Below are 16400 nucleotides of genomic sequence, written 5' to 3' on the forward strand. Positions count from 1 at the left end.
GAAAAAGGAACTGAAACAGAGAGAGACTACCTGAACTTGTGCAATAACAAATGCTTGTTTTAATTTGACATCCTTGCTCACTCTGCTATTTCAAAACTAATGTGAAAAAGATGGAAGGTCCCATAAACACAAGAAAACAGCCTTTACAAGGTTCCATAACTAAAAGGGCCACCTACACAACAGGATGCCGTATGCAGAGATACAATCCTACCTTTACTGATTCATCTTCAACATTTCCGGCACATTGAACTTTGTACAGATATTTATGCTTTTCCTAATTAAATGCTTTCACTTCCAATACTTCCTTTTTAACTGCTGTTTGAAGTGGAATTAAAACCATTCTATTTCACAAGGTCTGGCCTAAACTTAATGTCTTTAGTTTCATACCTGGTAAACTTAACACAGACAACTCACTTCCCTAAAAGAGCGACACAACACTTCTCTCTATTAGGTAAAAGGTCAAGGAGTACCAGTACTTCCTAGTTGGCCTGCAGCTGGTTTGGAAGTAGCTGCAGCACATTGAGCCCCTCATTGATCTCACTGCTCTCTAGTGGTGTTAATACAACGTTACACCTTCAGTGAACAAGTGCACACTTCAAGGAAAGGAGTCCATAGGAGCAAGGGATTGATTTAGGGATTGAGCTCAGGTGTCAAGGACATGTGTGAAGCCAAGTTAGAGGTCCAGCTGTGAAGGACAGGTGTAAAGGTAGAGGTACTCACAGTCCGGCAGGCAGCTCAGCCACCTGGTAGTCAAACAGGTAGTGAAACGCTTCGGCCAGCAGGAAGTCCACCAGTGCAGTGAGCACCCACGTCCCAAACAGGAAGGACTACAGGAAGAACCAAGATGTTACAGTTAGGACTACAGGAAGAACCAATATGTTACAGTTAGGACTACAGGAAGAGCCAGGATGTTACAGTTAGGACTACAGGAAGAACCAATAAGTTACAGTTAGGACTACAGGAAGAGCCAGGATATTACAGTTAGGACTACAGGAAGTGCCAGGATGTTACAGTTAGGCCTACAGGAAGTGCCAGGATGTTACAGTTAGGACTACAGGAAGAACCAAGATGTTACAGTTAGGACTACAGGAAGAACCAATATGTTACAGTTAGGACTACAGGAAGAGCCAGGATGTTACAGTTAGGACTACAGGAAGAACCAAGATGTTACAGTTAGGCCTACAGGAAGTGCCAGGATGTTACAGTTAGGACTACAGAAAGAACCAAGATGTTACAGTTAGGACTACAAGAAGAACCAAGATGTTACAGTTAGGCCTACAGGAAGTGCCAGGATGTTACAGTTAGGACTACAGGAAGAACCAAGATGTTGCAGTTAGGACTACAAGAAGAACCAAGATGTTACAGTTAGGACTACAGGAAGAACCAAGATGTTACAGTTAGGCCTACAGGAAGAACCAAGATGTTACAGTTAGGACTACAGGAAGAACCAAGATGTTACAGTTAGGACTACAGGAAGAACCGGGATGTTGCAGTTAGGACTACAGGAAGTGCCAGGATGTTACAGTTAGGACTACAGGAAGAACCAAGATGTTACAGTTAGGCCTACAGAAAGTGCCAGGATGTTACAGTTAGGACTACAGAAAGAACCAAGATGTTACAGTTTGGACTACAGGAAGAACCAATATGTTACAGTTAGGACTACAGGAAGAGCCAAGATGTTACAGTTAGGACTACAGGAAGAACCAAGATGTTACAGTTAGGCCTACAGAAAGTGCCAGGATGTTACAGTTAGGACTACAGAAAGAACCAAGATGTTACAGTTAGGACTACAGGAAGAGCCAAGATGTTACAGTTAGGCCTACAGGAAGAACCGGGATGTTGCAGTTAGGACTACAGGAAGAACCAGGATGTTGCAGTTAAGACTACAGGAAGTGCCAGGATGTTACAGTTAGGACTACAGGAAGTGCCAGGATGTTGCAGTTAAGACTACAGGAAGAACCAGGATGTTGCAGTTAAGACTACAGGAAGTGCCAGGATGTTACAGTTAGGACTACAGGAAGTGCCAGGATGTTGCAGTTAAGACTACAGGAAGAACCTGGATGTTATAGTATGAAACAATGACATAACATAAAATCATCATCACCACATCGTCATGATAATTTGATTAAACAACTGATCATCTGTGCAGCACGACTGCAATAACCACCAGCTGGAATGTGCCCAGTGAGTCTAACATAGATTTACAAACTAGGCTGAAATGAACTTACAGCAAACTTTGTGCTGCCGAAGCGTCTCTCCAAGATGCGGAAGTTGTAGATGAGCAGACTGTTGCAGAAGGTGTCCTTTAGGTCCAGACAGATCAGTCTGCCACACACTAACCGCCACACCTTATAGAGGAGGAGGGTTATTACACAGTACACACATCACAGAGTTTCTAAACCCAGAGGTGCAACATCACAACACTTCTGGGAACACTACAGAAACACACCTTATAGAGGAGGAGGGTTATTACACAGTACACACATCACAGAGTTTCTAAACCCAGAGGTGCAACATCACAACACTTCTGGGAACACTACAGAAACACACCTTATAGAGGAGGAGGGTTATTACACAGTACACACATCACAGAGTTTCTAAACCCAGAGGTGCAACATCACAACACTTCCGGGAACACTACAGAAACACACCTTATAGAGGAGGAGGGTTATTACACAGTACACACATCACAGAGTTTCTAAACCCAGAGGTGCAACATCACAACACTTCTGGGAACACTACAGAAACACACCTTATAGAGGAGGAGGGTTATTACACAGTACACACATCACAGAGTTTCTAAACCCAGAGGTGCAACATCACAACACTACGGGAACACTACAGAAACACACCTTATAGAGGAGGAGGGTTATTACACAGTACACACATCACAGAGTTTCTAAACCCAGAGGTGCAACATCACAACACTTCCGGGAACACTACAGAAACACACCTTATAGAGGAGGAGGGTTATTACACAGTACACACATCACAGAGTTTCTAAACCCAGAGGTGCAACATCACAACACTTCTGGGAACACTACAGAAACACACCTTATAGAGGAGGAGGGTTATTACACAGTACACACATCACAGAGTTTCTAAACCCAGAGGTGCAACATCACAACACTTCCGGGAACACTACAGAAACACACCTTATAGAGGAGGAGGGTTATTACACAGTACACACATCACAGAGTTTCTAAACCCAGAGGTGCAACATCACAACACTTCTGGGAACACTACAGAAACACACTTGGCAGACCAGATCGAAAAATGTGTCCTTAGTTATTCATTTTCTCAACATCTAAATGCAAAACCGAGATTTGAGCCAATGTCTTAAGTAGCTGAAACTGTCATTACTACAACCACGTGAAAGTGACAAACTGACATGTAATCATTTTTATCAAAAACAACTTTATATCGAAGGAGTGCCTTGAGTTGACGGCCTGCACATGCGCAGTTCGGCGCGACTACGTGTTTCTGGGTATGAGTTTAGCCAAAGGTCGGCTACAAGCGTGATCAGGGATTTCTATTGGAGAAGCAGTTTCTGCCTATCTTCATACTGTACTGTCTTTGGCAATATGACACACAGGAGATAGGAGAGGTTTACGACACTCTCTCTTCCACTACCTGGTGCTGCTGCGTGATGGCCTGCAGGCTGTAGGTGAACAGGTGATGGTACTGCGGCAGGAGGGTTAGCACGACAGTCAGACCACTGAGGACCAGGAGGAGACCTTTAGACAGGGGGGCCTTATCTGTGGGGGGAGGCAACCAATCAATCACCTACCTGTAGGGCACAATCAATTTGATACTCTATCAGAGTTTACAGCACAGAGTACTTGTTCCTGGTAACGTTAAATACTGTTTGGAAATGTGGGTTCTGTCTACAGTCCTGAGCCAGCATTAAGCGTCGTTTATTCAATGAAACATGGTATAGGCTCGAATCGTCCAAATACTGAGATTCATCTAGAATGAATGACAGCGCAAAGCTGCGAGACAGGACCGAGAGAAATCACTCGTACACGAATCAACTAGTCTGGTACTTACCGAGCCCTCGGGAACCGGTGGTCGTGAACATGATGGAAAACGAAAAAAATAGAATGACTGTCTGTGTGAAGGTACAAACTTAGCTATAGTAGCTAAAAGTTACAAAGAAAGAAAAACATCATAGGGAGACAGAGGGGAAGGGGTATCGAGTACGGTGGTCGAGATCGTCCAAAATTGCTCGAGATTGTTGTTTTTGACACGCAAATCTCGAGATGCACTGAATATAAATTGCCACATGAGGTCGCTATGTCACTATCAATGGTCAGTAAAGGTTCTCGTTATTATAGCTGGTTATACAGGTCATTGCCACAATAACAAAACATGCACTCAATTGCATAACTTAAGTAATTGTATTTCTTCACTGGCCCTCATTTCATTTAATCCATTTGATGGATGCTGTCCTCGTCAGCAGCAAGTGATCAAAGAGACGTTTTGAGTGGCCTCTATTAATGAACATCGTCAACAAAAACCCTCCTGACAGTTGACTTGTTCTTTGATCACCTCACTGTACCCCCCCCCCCCCCCCCCCCCCAAAGACATGTCAGAGGGTATTGAACAGAAGCTAGCATTTCTTCTCCACTATCCGCGTAAAGATCAAACCGCTGCCATCTCCGTGACAGTTGTTCCTGTGAAGAAGAGAAACATGCAGCGTAGACACATTACTCATTCATACTGAGATAAACCTCATCAGACAAGACAACTTCTACACACACACACTATCATTGGCTGGTTCCCTCCAGAAGGCTGAAGTGATCATGTTTCTTCATCCAGACGAGCGCTCTCCTAAGCATCCTCTGACAGCTTAAGACCCTCCTCAGACGCAGAGCGGGAGGTTTCTGTGTCAGCATTTATGTCTTCCCCTCCTAACATCTGAGCCCCTCAGCAGATAGCGAGGCAGCACAGACAGGGGCTTTGAATAGCAGGCTTTGTGTTCAGTGTCCTCTGGCCCCAGAGTGTTTGATCTCCCTGTTTCATCTGGATACTCTGTTCATCTTCTTCTCTGGCCCTTTGTAAGCACCACATGTCTTATCCTGTTGTCTTCTTCTGTGAAATGATTCATCTTACTTCTACAAATCACAGCTACTGAGATCAGGGGGCGTCAAAGATCAGCACAACCTCAAAATGCTTATCCTTGCAAATCCACACCTCTTCTCTTTGTGGGTATTGAATGGAATATCTGTGTTTAGGCTATTTCATGTCATTCATTTCACTGTAAATTGAATGTATACTTACATCAATGACATTCAGTGCATTTGGTGTGGTTATACTCTTATGACATGACCGATCGTGTGGAACATTAAATGCTTTAATTAATGACATTGTGGTGGGTATTTTCAACAGGCAGCACTAGCTCTGACAGTCCCACTAATTGCTCTGCAGATGAATGATTATTTCTGCCTTAATGCATCTGTTGCCTTTAATATGACTGCTGGAAAGATTTCATTAGTGTTTCGCCATGGCAACAAAGATGTACTTACACTCGTTGCTATAGTACTCCTGTGGCTGTGAATTGTACTGTACATTAGGCTACCCCCTTGAAGAAAAACTATAGGACTTTCAACATCGTCACCATACGTGAAAATATCTAACCAGCTATTCCTTTACCTTTCTATAATATAAAATGTTTTTACAGCATTAAGACATAAACTCAGCAAAAAACGAAATGTCCCCTTTTCAGGACCCTGTCTTTCAAAGATAATTCATAAAAATCTAAATAACTTCACAGATCTTCATTGTAAAGGGTTTCCCATCTTTGTTCAATGAACCATAAACAATTAATGAACATGCACCTGTGGAACGGTCGTTAAGACACTAACAGCTTACAGACGGGAGGCAATTAAGGTCACAGTTATGAAAACTGTGGACACTAAAGGACACTAAAGAGGGCTTTCTACTGACTCTGAAAAACACCAAAAGAAAGGTGCCCAGGGTCCCTGCTCATCTGTGTGAACGTGCCTTAGGCATGCTGCAAGGAGGCATGAGGACTGCAGATGTGGCCAGGGCAATAAATTGCAATGTCCGTACTGTGAGACGCCTAAGACAGCGCTACAAGGAGACACGACGGACAGCTGATCATCCTCGCAGTGGCAGACCATGTGTAACAACACCTTCACAGGATTGGTACATCTGAACATCACACCTGCGGGACAGGTACAGGATGGCAACAACAACTGCCCGAGTTACACCAGGAACGCACAATCCCTCCATCAGTACTCAGACTGTCCGCAATTGGCTGAGAGAGGCTGGACTGAGGGCTTGTAGGCCTGTTGTAAGGCAGGTCCTCACCAGACATCACCGGCAACAACGCCGCCTATAGGCACAACCCCACTGTCGCTGGACCAGACAGGACTGGCAAAAAGTGCTCTTCACTGACGAGTCGCGGCTTTGTCTCACTGGAGGTGATGGTCGGGTTTTCGTTTATCGTCGAAGGAATGAGCGTTACACCGAGGCCTGTACTCTGGAGCGGGATTGGAGGTGAAGGGTCCGTCATGGTCTGGGGCGGTGTGTCACAGCATCATCGGACTGAGCTTGTTGTCATTGCAGGCAATCTCAACGCTGTGCGTAACAGGGAAGACATCCTCCTCCCTCATGTGGTACCCTTCCTGCAGGCTCATCCTGACATGACCCTCCAGCATGACAATGCCACCAGCCATTCTGCTCGTTCTGTGCGTGATTTCTGCAATGTCAGTGTTCTGCCATGGCCAGCGAAGAGCCCGGATCTCAATCCCATTGAGCACGTCTGGGACCTGTTGGATTGGAGGGTGAGGGCTAGGGCCATTCCCCCCAGAAATGTACGAGAACTTGCAGGTGCCTTGGTGGAAGAGTGGGGTAACATCTCACAGCAAAAACTGACAAATCTCGTCCAGTCCATGAGGAGGAGATGCTCTGCAGTACTTAATGCAGCTGGTGGCCACACCAGATACTGACTGTTACTTTTGATTTTGACCCCCCTTTGTTCAGGGACACATTATTCCATTTCTGTTAATCACATGTCTGTGGAACTTGTTCAGTTTATGTCTCAGGTGTTGAATCTTGTTATGTTCATACAAATATTTACACATGTTAAGTTTGCTGAAAATAAACGCAGTTGACAGTGAGAGGACGTTTCTTTTTTTGCTGAGTTTATGTTTGTGCCTTTTGTACTTTCAATACCCAGTAGGTTGATCCATATCACGTGTCTAGTCTAGTGGTTATCTGAGGAGCCTCGTCTAGATCAAGCTAAACATCCAGCGTTCTTTCCAGGAACTGTTTTTGTTTAATGTTGACCTTGCCAATACAAATACCCATTAATAACAGTGTAAACTCTTCTGCTTGTTTAATTCCTTTAAAATTCATAACTAGGATATTGGATAATAAACAATTAAGAGCATTGTTAAAGCTCATTAGAGAAGAGAATGGATTAATTGCGATTAGAATATGTTTAACAACTTCCCAACGTCTTTTAGTGACTTTGTTGTTTTTTGGACAGGTTCCAATATGATTAGGTTTGATCTATAATGAGCTATTTCTCTATCTACCTAGATGCTTAACATATAGCACCTCTATTATTCCTGCATTCATTCATTAATGAATTGCGTTCATTAGAGTGTTGTTAATTGAATAAGGATCCATGAGGCCAGTGATCAGTGATAGCAGCAACCTTCACAGAGGCAGCAACCTTCACAGAGGCCTCGATGGGTAAACTCCCTTGTGTTTTTACACTTATAATGAAATATCCTTTATCAAATTAGAATTTTGTGTGTTCAACTATGTAATGATGGATATGATTATATATATTATATTCCCCTTGATTAGATTATTGGAACGACTCATTGACGCAGTGAATTGCACTAGGATCTTGTGTTTAACAGGTGGACAACATCTGCTCTTAATCAGTGGCTATTGCATATTGTTTGGTTCATAAATGTATTCTCAATAATAACCTCTAGTCGTCAACAATTTATGTTAATTCAATCTTCCACAATGAGATTGACTTTATACTTTTTCAATGACTCTTCATGTCTTTATGTGGCGATTCTGTTGACCTCATACTTCATTACAACTTTATTACCAGTTGACTGCTGTCTGGCACTGACCAATGAGCTGCTTCTTCACTAGGAACATCTACAGTCTACTAACTACACCTAACTTTGCCTCTCTGTCAGTTGACTGCTGTCTGGCACTGACCAATGAGCTGCTTCTTCACTAGGAACATCTACAGTCTACTAACTACACCTAACTTTGCCTCTCTGTCAGTTGACTGCTGTCTGGCACTGACCAGGGAGCTGCTTCTTCACTAGGAACATCTACAGTCTACTAACTACACCTAACTTTGCCTCTCTGTCAGTTGACTGCTGTCTGGCACTGACCAGGGAGCTGCTTCTTCACTAGGAACATCTACAGTCTACTAACTACACCTAACTTTGCCTCTCTGTCAGTTGACTGCTGTCTGGCACTGACCAGGGAGCTGCTTCTTCACTAGGAACATCTACAGTCTACTAACTACACCTAACTTTGCCTCTCTGTCAGTTGACTGCTGTCTGGCACTGACCAATGAGCTGCTTCTTCACTAGGAACATCTACAGTCTACTAACTACACCTAACTTTGCCTCTCTGTCAGTTGACTGCTGTCTGGCACTGACCAGGGAGCTGCTTCTTCACTAGGAACATCTACAGTCTACTAACTACACCTAACTTTGCCTCTCTGTCAGTTGACTGCTGTCTGGCACTGACCAATGAGCTGCTTCTTCACTAGGAACATCTACAGTCTACTAACTACACCTAACTTTGCCTCTCTGTCAGTTGACTGCTGTCTGGCACTGACCAATGAGCTGCTTCTTCACTAGGAACATCTTCAGTCTACTAACTACACCTAACTTTGCCTCTCTGTCAGTTTACTTGATATGTACACTCTTAGAAAAAAGGGTTCCAAAAGGGTTCTTAGGCTGTCCCTATAGGAGAACCCTTTTTGGTTCCAGGTAGAACCCTTTTTTGGTTCCAGGTAGAACCCTTTTTTGGTTCCAGGTAGAACCCTTTTTTGGTTTCAGGTAGAACCCTTTTGGGTTTCATGTAGCTGTGGAAAGGGTTCTACCTGAAACCAAAACGGGTTCTTCAAAGGGTTCTGCTATGGGGACAGCTGAAGAATCCTTTTAGCTTCTAGACAGCACCTTTTTTCCTCAGGGTGTTGGCTATTTTTCTCACTCACTCAACACAGTTTTTTTTCAGTTGGATGCACAAGGTCAAATTGAGTCAACTCAACTAAGTAAAACAAGTATGCTACTTTCGACACAAAAATGAGGCTAGCAAGATCAAGTGTATTTGGCTCATTAATCTCTTCTTTTCCTTCAACCTGTTCTGTGCCACTGGCACCGTTCGTTACCTCCTCACCTCAAACTCTAACTAAATCAATCCCCATCATCACCACATCAGCTCTCTCTCCTTCTCTCTCTCTCACACTCCCTCATTCCCTCTCTTTCTTTCTTTCTTTCTTTCATTCTTTCTCTTTCTCTCTCACTCCCTCGCTCTCTTTTTCTTTAAATCTCTCTCTCTCACTCCCTCTCTCTCTCTTTCGCTCTCTCCCTCCCCCTCTCTCTCTTTCTCTCTCTCCCTCTTTCTCCCTCTCTCTCTCTCTCTCTCCCTCTCTCTCTCTCCCTCTCTCTCTCCATCTCCACACCTACATGAGTCTGAACTGTGACTGTCCATCCGTTTCTAAAGCTTAATCTGGTCCTATTAACCTAGGGATCTAACCAACGGACATGTTCAGACTGGTCTGATACAGGGAGAGAAAAACAACACATCCGTTCTAATGGGTCGTGTTGTGACAGGGGTCTTCATGATGATTTATGGTGTGCTGTTAGGCCTGATAACTGACGCTGAGGCTCCACACTTGTTTCAATTAGCACCGCTGAAGGTCACGTTGCCGCGGACTACAGCTCATTTCCATACGCATAATCAATTTCCATTATCATCGATGACACGGGAGCATTCTGGAACTCTGTGTTGATTTGGGTCCTAATGGCTGATTCAGCTCCTGACGGAAAGACTTGTCTGTTAGGATTATGGCTGAGAGTGGTTGGGACAGATTTCAAAATCTCTCTCTCTCTCTTTATCTCTGTCTCTCTCTTTACTACCTCTCTCTCTCTTTATCTCTGTCTCTCTTCACTAGCTCTCTCTCTCTTTATCTTTATCTCTGTCTCTCTCTTTACTCCCTCTCTCTCTCTTTATCTTGGTCTCTGTCTCTCTCTTTATTACCTCTCTCTCTTTCTCTTGCTCTTCCTCACCCACTGACCCGAGGCCTCTTGATAGAGATGAAGCGTTAAAGATGTTGTTATTTACTTAATGAGAATGGATAGAGTGGTATTTATGCCTCATCAGTCTGATGTGGTTGTCCTGAGTATCTACCCCTGCAGGGTAGAGTGGTACTGACAGCACACTGACTAACAGACACAGGATGTCACTACCATAGATATAGAATTATCTATTACAGAAATAGAATGGGAATGTCAGTTCTAGTCATTATATTTCTATGGTCCTTACACCATTCTTCAGCAGCGACAGAGAGCCCTCACACAGTGGCCTTCAGCTTTTCAAATATGTTTTGGGTGGAATTTGGCGCCCTATTTGAGATTTATTACTGGCTGGATGGTGCTCATTTGACATTGAAGTACACTTCTGATATTATGTGTGTAAATCAATTTGCCGCTATAAACCGGCGATTAGATCGCATCTGGCCCGTGGGCCGCAGGTTTCAGACCCGTGGCATAGACTTTTTCCTCCAATAGGTGGCCATTCCCCCTCCCCATGTCTTTTAGTGAGTCCTGACATTTAAAATGTCTATTTGCTGGTAAAAAGCCATCTCAGCAGGAGATAAAGCAGGAGTTTCCAAAGACAAAAGTCAAGTTCAGTTCTCTCTCTTCTCTCCTGGGAGATGCTGAAAGCTAAGCATAATTAAGCACATTTGATTAGAATCAAGCTTGACTTCTTCAGTTGACTTTTAATGAATGCAAATCAGGCATCTACATCCCTAAGATTAATTCCAGCCAATTAAAAAACACAAGAGGCTTATTCAAAAGAGGGATGGGGAAGCAGAAAAAAAGAGTGAAAAGACCTTTAAGCTGAATAAAGAGACTTTTCTCTCCACCTCCTCTTCATAACACGCTCTCTTGAGGTTTTCTCCTCTCCCTCTGTGACTTAGATCATTATCAACGTGATGTTCCGTTAAAGCACTGTACATTCCTATGGAAACGAGGCTATATATCGGATAAAACAACGGTGCATCGAAAAGCTCCAATATACACATTGTTCACTTGATGCCTTTAATTTACAGATAATGTGTATATTCCGTGTTTTCTTTAGTGTTTTTTTGTGGTTTTTTTTTACATTTGTGTAATTTGGCAGATGCGACTTACAGTTAGAGCGTTGTGCATTCATCTTCAGGTAACTAAGTGAGACAACCCCATATCACTAACCACGGCCATTCATTTCATGCGAATGAATTACCTGGGAAAAAAGTCACGACCTGGCTGATGGACACATGAAATGCTGGTATAATTTCATAAATGACGACAGACAATTTGTTCGTTCGACATGGTGGGATCTTTTTGTGTCGCTAAAATTCATTATGTGAGAAATAGCAGTTCGAACGCCTTTATGCGCAAATATTGATATAATAACCATCATATCGAAGTAAACTTGGTGTCACGCGATGATATGTTCTGTTGTCCTCCCAGTACGACTCGGGACAGCACGCAGTTTATTAGGCTACAGATGATATGTTCTGTTGTCCTCCACTACGACTCGGGACAGCACGCAGTTTATTAGGCTACAGATGATATGTTCTGTTGTCCTCCACTACGACTCGGGACAGCACGCAGTTTATTAGGCTACAGATGATATGTTCTGTTGTCCTCCCACTACGACTCGGGACAGAACGCAGTTTATTAGGCTACAGATGATATGTTCTGTTGTCCTCCACTACGACTCGGGACAGCACGCAGTTTATTAGGCTACAGATGATATGTTCTGTTGTCCTCCACTACGACTCGGGACAGAACGCAGTTTATTAGGCTACAGATGATATGTTCTGTTGTCCTCCACTACGACTCGGGACAGCACGCAGTTTATTAGGCTACAGATGATATGTTCTGTTGTCCTCCCACTACGACTCGGGACAGCACGCAGTTTATTAGGCTACAGATGATATGTTCTGTTGTCCTCCACTACGACTCAGGACAGCACGCAGTTTATTAGGCTACAGATGAAATAAATGATGATGAACTTCACAGGATGGTGAAAGTACAAGGTGATGAGCTTGATGCTCCTTTCCAATAAATATCGAGGGTCTTATTCTGGTGACACCATGATCGATGCTTGGTTGCCGTTTGACAAATAATAATATTTAATAATAATACTATCGCTCTTAAACATAATAATGTCATAATGTAGGTAGCTGTTGGCTAGAGCGCATGCGCCAATACCAACGTGGGAACATTTTCTATAGGCCTATAGGCTAACGCAACCGTTTTAGTAACAACGCCATCAGTAGGGATGAAAAGGCGACGGAATCCCAATTAACTATTTTGCATTCGGCATATAGGAATTTAACAGCAAAATACATTTTGAATTGCACGTACACTACCGTTCAAAAGTTTGGGGTCACTTAGAAATGTCCTTGTTTTTGTCCATTTTGCCCATTAAAATAACATCAAGTTGATCAGAAATACAGTGTAGACATTGTTAATGTTGTAAATGACTATTGTAGCTGTAAACGGCTGATTCTTTATGGAATATCTACATAGGCGTACAGAGGCCCATTATCAGCAACCATCACTCCTGTGTTCCAATGGCACGTTGTGTTAGCTAATCCATGTTTATCATTTTAAAAGGCTAATTGATCATTAGAAAACCCTTTTGCAATTATGTTAGCACAGCTGAAAACTGTTGTCCTGATTAAAGAAGCACTAAAACTGGCCATTTGTGGGTTCGATTACAGGCTCAAAATGGCCAGAAACAAAGAACTTTCTTCTGAAACTCTTCAGTCTATTCTTGTTCTGAGAAATGAAGGCTATTCCATGCGAGAAATTGCCAAGAAACTGAAGATCTCGTACAACGCTGTGTACTACTCCCTTCACAGAACAGCGCAAACTGGCCCTAACCAGAATGGAAAGAGGCTCCGGTGCACAACTGAGCTAGAGGACATGTACATTAGAGTGTCTAGTTTGAAAGAGGCTCCGGTGCACAACTGAGCTAGAGGACATGTACATTAGAGTGTCTAGTTTGAGAAACAGACCTCTCAACAGTGAAGAGAGGACTCCGTGATGCTGGCCTTCCATGTAGATATTCCATAAGAAATCTGCTGTTCCAGCTACAATAGTCATTTACAACATAAACAATGTGTCTACACTGTATTTCTGATCAATTTGAAGTTATTTTAATGAACAAAATTTTTTGCTTTTCTTTGAAAAACAAGGACATTTCTAAGTGACCCAAACTTTTGAACGGTAGTGTACGTCATCACGCACAGTTTTCTATCCGCAAAAAGTCATTTTGATGGAAACATCTCTGGTTGGAAAATGTGGCCAAGTGGATGGAAACTAGCTGTTGTCAGCACATTTCTTCCTCGATAATCAGCGAAGTCAGTGCTAGTGTCATTATTTATCTTTTTGAGCGGAGTCAATTAGCCTGTATGCTTTTTTTGTGCAGAGAGTCTCCAAACCTCAGTCTCCCCAGCATTAGCAGGGAACTGTCAAACGCATGCATTTGAGGGGTTGTGGAGGCGCAGTCCCTAATGTGGGGGCTTGAGGAGGGTCAGAGGTTAAAGTCAGGGTCCTCTTGTCTGTCCCTCTTCTCCCCCCTTTAGAGGGCCCTTTTGGAGGGGTTATTATTTCTAAGCAGTGGGCACCTTCCACATTCTGAATAGTCAATAGCCTACAGTTCAAATCCAGTGGCGAGGTATAGCATTATCTCCAGAGCTTGTGCTGCTTATACCAATGATTCATCAACGTATTCAGTTTGTATTCCAGTTTTATTCTAGCCTAATGGACCGCATGTTCTGAACACCGTCAACAGATGCGTGTGATGTTGTTTTAAGAATATTTAGAGGCTCCTCCTCTTCTTCATGATGTGACAGTATCATCCCGAGCTCCTCACTCCAGCTCAATTCTGTCATCGGTATCCTGACGCACGGACCCGTTATCCCGCTCACTGCATCGCCAAAGACATTTCTCAGCTTAACAAAATAAAAACTACCGACGAGCTCTCAACTCTTCGATTTCTGTTTCTCACGCGACACTTTTTTTAGACTACACTTGACTTTCGGGACTTTCAGCTTGTTTCTTTTTAAAATCCAGATTTGGATCATGGCCTCTCCGGCTGCTCTCATGCCCTCGGCTCCTCTCTTCCAACCGCCTCCGATACAGACTTCACCGGCGACCAACTCTCCGCCACCAGCAACCACGTCCTCATCCCCTTCACCGTCTATCGCGCCCACCGGACTGAACCCTTTCAGCGCGGACCTCTTACCAGTACCTGTCGGTAGCCCGGGCGCACCGGTCGACGTCCTGCCCGGTAAACCGGTGTATTCTACCCCGTCGCCGGTTGAGAACACTCCGCAAAACAACGAGGTTAAAATGGTTGAGGTCAGAGGCGCCAAGCTCGCCTCTTTCACTGTAAAAGACAACGAGCTAATCTGCCTCCCGCAGGCGTTCGACCTGTTTCTGAAACACTTGGTCGGCGGACTGCACACGGTCTATACCAAGCTGAAGCGGCTCCAGATCACACCGGTGGTCTGTAACGTGGAACAGGTCCGCATCCTCCGGGGCCTCGGAGCTATCCAACCGGGAGTGAACCGGTGTAAACTCATCTCCAGGAGAGACTTCGAGACGCTGTACAATGACTGTACTAACGCCAGGTGAGTTGGTTTCCATGGTGCCCTCGTCTATCTCTGGTGTCTTTAGAAGGAGTTGAAGCGACCCAACAATGCAACATTGTTGAAATAATGACACCTTTTCCAATCTTTTAAAAGTGTTTCAGTTGCACAAACTGAGTCTCTGCAAATATGTGTAGGTGTGCGTAATGTTTTTGTTGTTGTTGCGGCACACACACACACACACACACTATCTCTCTCTCTCCCGTCTCTTTGCATTTAACACTGTTAGTTACTCTGAGAAATTGATTCTTCACAGAAATTAATTAATTTTCATTTGGCCCAAAGCGGCAGTTTAAATCAGGAGCTGCTGACATACTATGTTTCTCTGTCGTCGTTTTCTGCGTGTAGTGTAACTGCCTTCTCATATCAATCAGTTGTAGCCCTGAGGAGGAGCTCATCACTGGAGAGATACACTTTGACATGTCTATTTCTCTATATTTATGATTTAATTATGTAAATAGGCTGTTCTCTGTAACTCTCTGTGTGACCTGCTGTTTGACTCATTAGCACTGAGATGACAGAGTCAGCGTCTCAAATGGCACCCTATTCCTTATGTAGTGCACTACTTTTGACCAAAGCCCTATGGACCATCGTCAAAAGTAGTGCACTACATAGGGAATAGGGTGCTATTTGGAATAACCCTGAACACATTCTTGACCCAGGAAATTAAAAAGTTAATAACATAAAGGGTGTGATTTATTTATCTGATTAATCCCTTAATCAGTTGTTCAGTGCGATTTGAAGTGAACATGTTGTTGTGAAAGAGTTGGTTTAGCCTCTGTCCTCTCCAGCTTTTTACAGGTTAAAGATGTATTTCTTGTAAAAGGCTACTTTTGACATTTATTAATTTACTCATATGAACCATCCAGTCTTCCATGTCTTTGGCAGGGTTTGTTCCACAATAGCCTCTCCAGCAACTATGTGTGACTCACCGATGACGCCACTCTGAGTCAAAGCCTTTAGTTTTGGCTTCACTCAGACCTCAGTCATAATCCACAGTTACACACCAATGAGTTGCGGTTGAGATCACAGGTTTATGTTCATGCCAGTAACTTAGAATAGTACTAGTTCCCGAAAGAGAAGCTTTGTTTAACGAGGCAATCTGATCTTCTTGTCTCTCACACAAAGACAAGGTTCCATTTAGTTACAGCAAGCACATCAAAACAAGTCCAGGTCAAATCCTGTTTCCCACTCATAGAACGATATGTCTCCAGTTTAAAGATAGTTTATCTTTGCCATATAGATGTTAGTTATTCATCTCTTCCTGTATGTATGGATCTTGTTCATCTGTAGTGATAATAATCTAGAACAGATGTTACAGAAAACCCTATAGTTTTACATCACTGTCAGGAGAGAGGAGAGAGGAGAGAGAGAGGAGAGAGAGGAGAGAGAGGAGAGAGAGGAGAGAGAGAGAGATGAGAGAGGAGAGAGAGAGAGAGAGAGA

General features: G+C 43.5%; 1 protein-coding gene across 1 annotated transcript in view; it reads right to left on the minus strand.

Annotated features, from left to right (window-relative positions):
• The window catches only part of LOC115184128 (ubiquitin-associated domain-containing protein 2), a 29973-nt gene extending 25752 nt beyond the window's left edge, over positions 1-4221 (minus strand). The window contains exons 1-4 of the mRNA XM_029745116.1: positions 4051-4221; positions 3634-3758; positions 2229-2348; positions 721-827 (exon numbers count right to left, since the gene is read on the minus strand). Coding sequence (XP_029600976.1) covers positions 721-827; positions 2229-2348; positions 3634-3758; positions 4051-4081 — 383 coding nt within the window. The 5' untranslated portion in view covers positions 4082-4221. The remainder of the gene's footprint in view (positions 1-720; positions 828-2228; positions 2349-3633; positions 3759-4050) is intronic.
• Between the last annotated feature and the right edge of the window lie 12179 nt (positions 4222-16400).

The sequence above is a fragment of the Salmo trutta genome, unplaced genomic scaffold (assembly GCF_901001165.1).
Source record: "Salmo trutta unplaced genomic scaffold, fSalTru1.1, whole genome shotgun sequence".
Taxonomy (NCBI): domain Eukaryota; kingdom Metazoa; phylum Chordata; class Actinopteri; order Salmoniformes; family Salmonidae; genus Salmo; species Salmo trutta.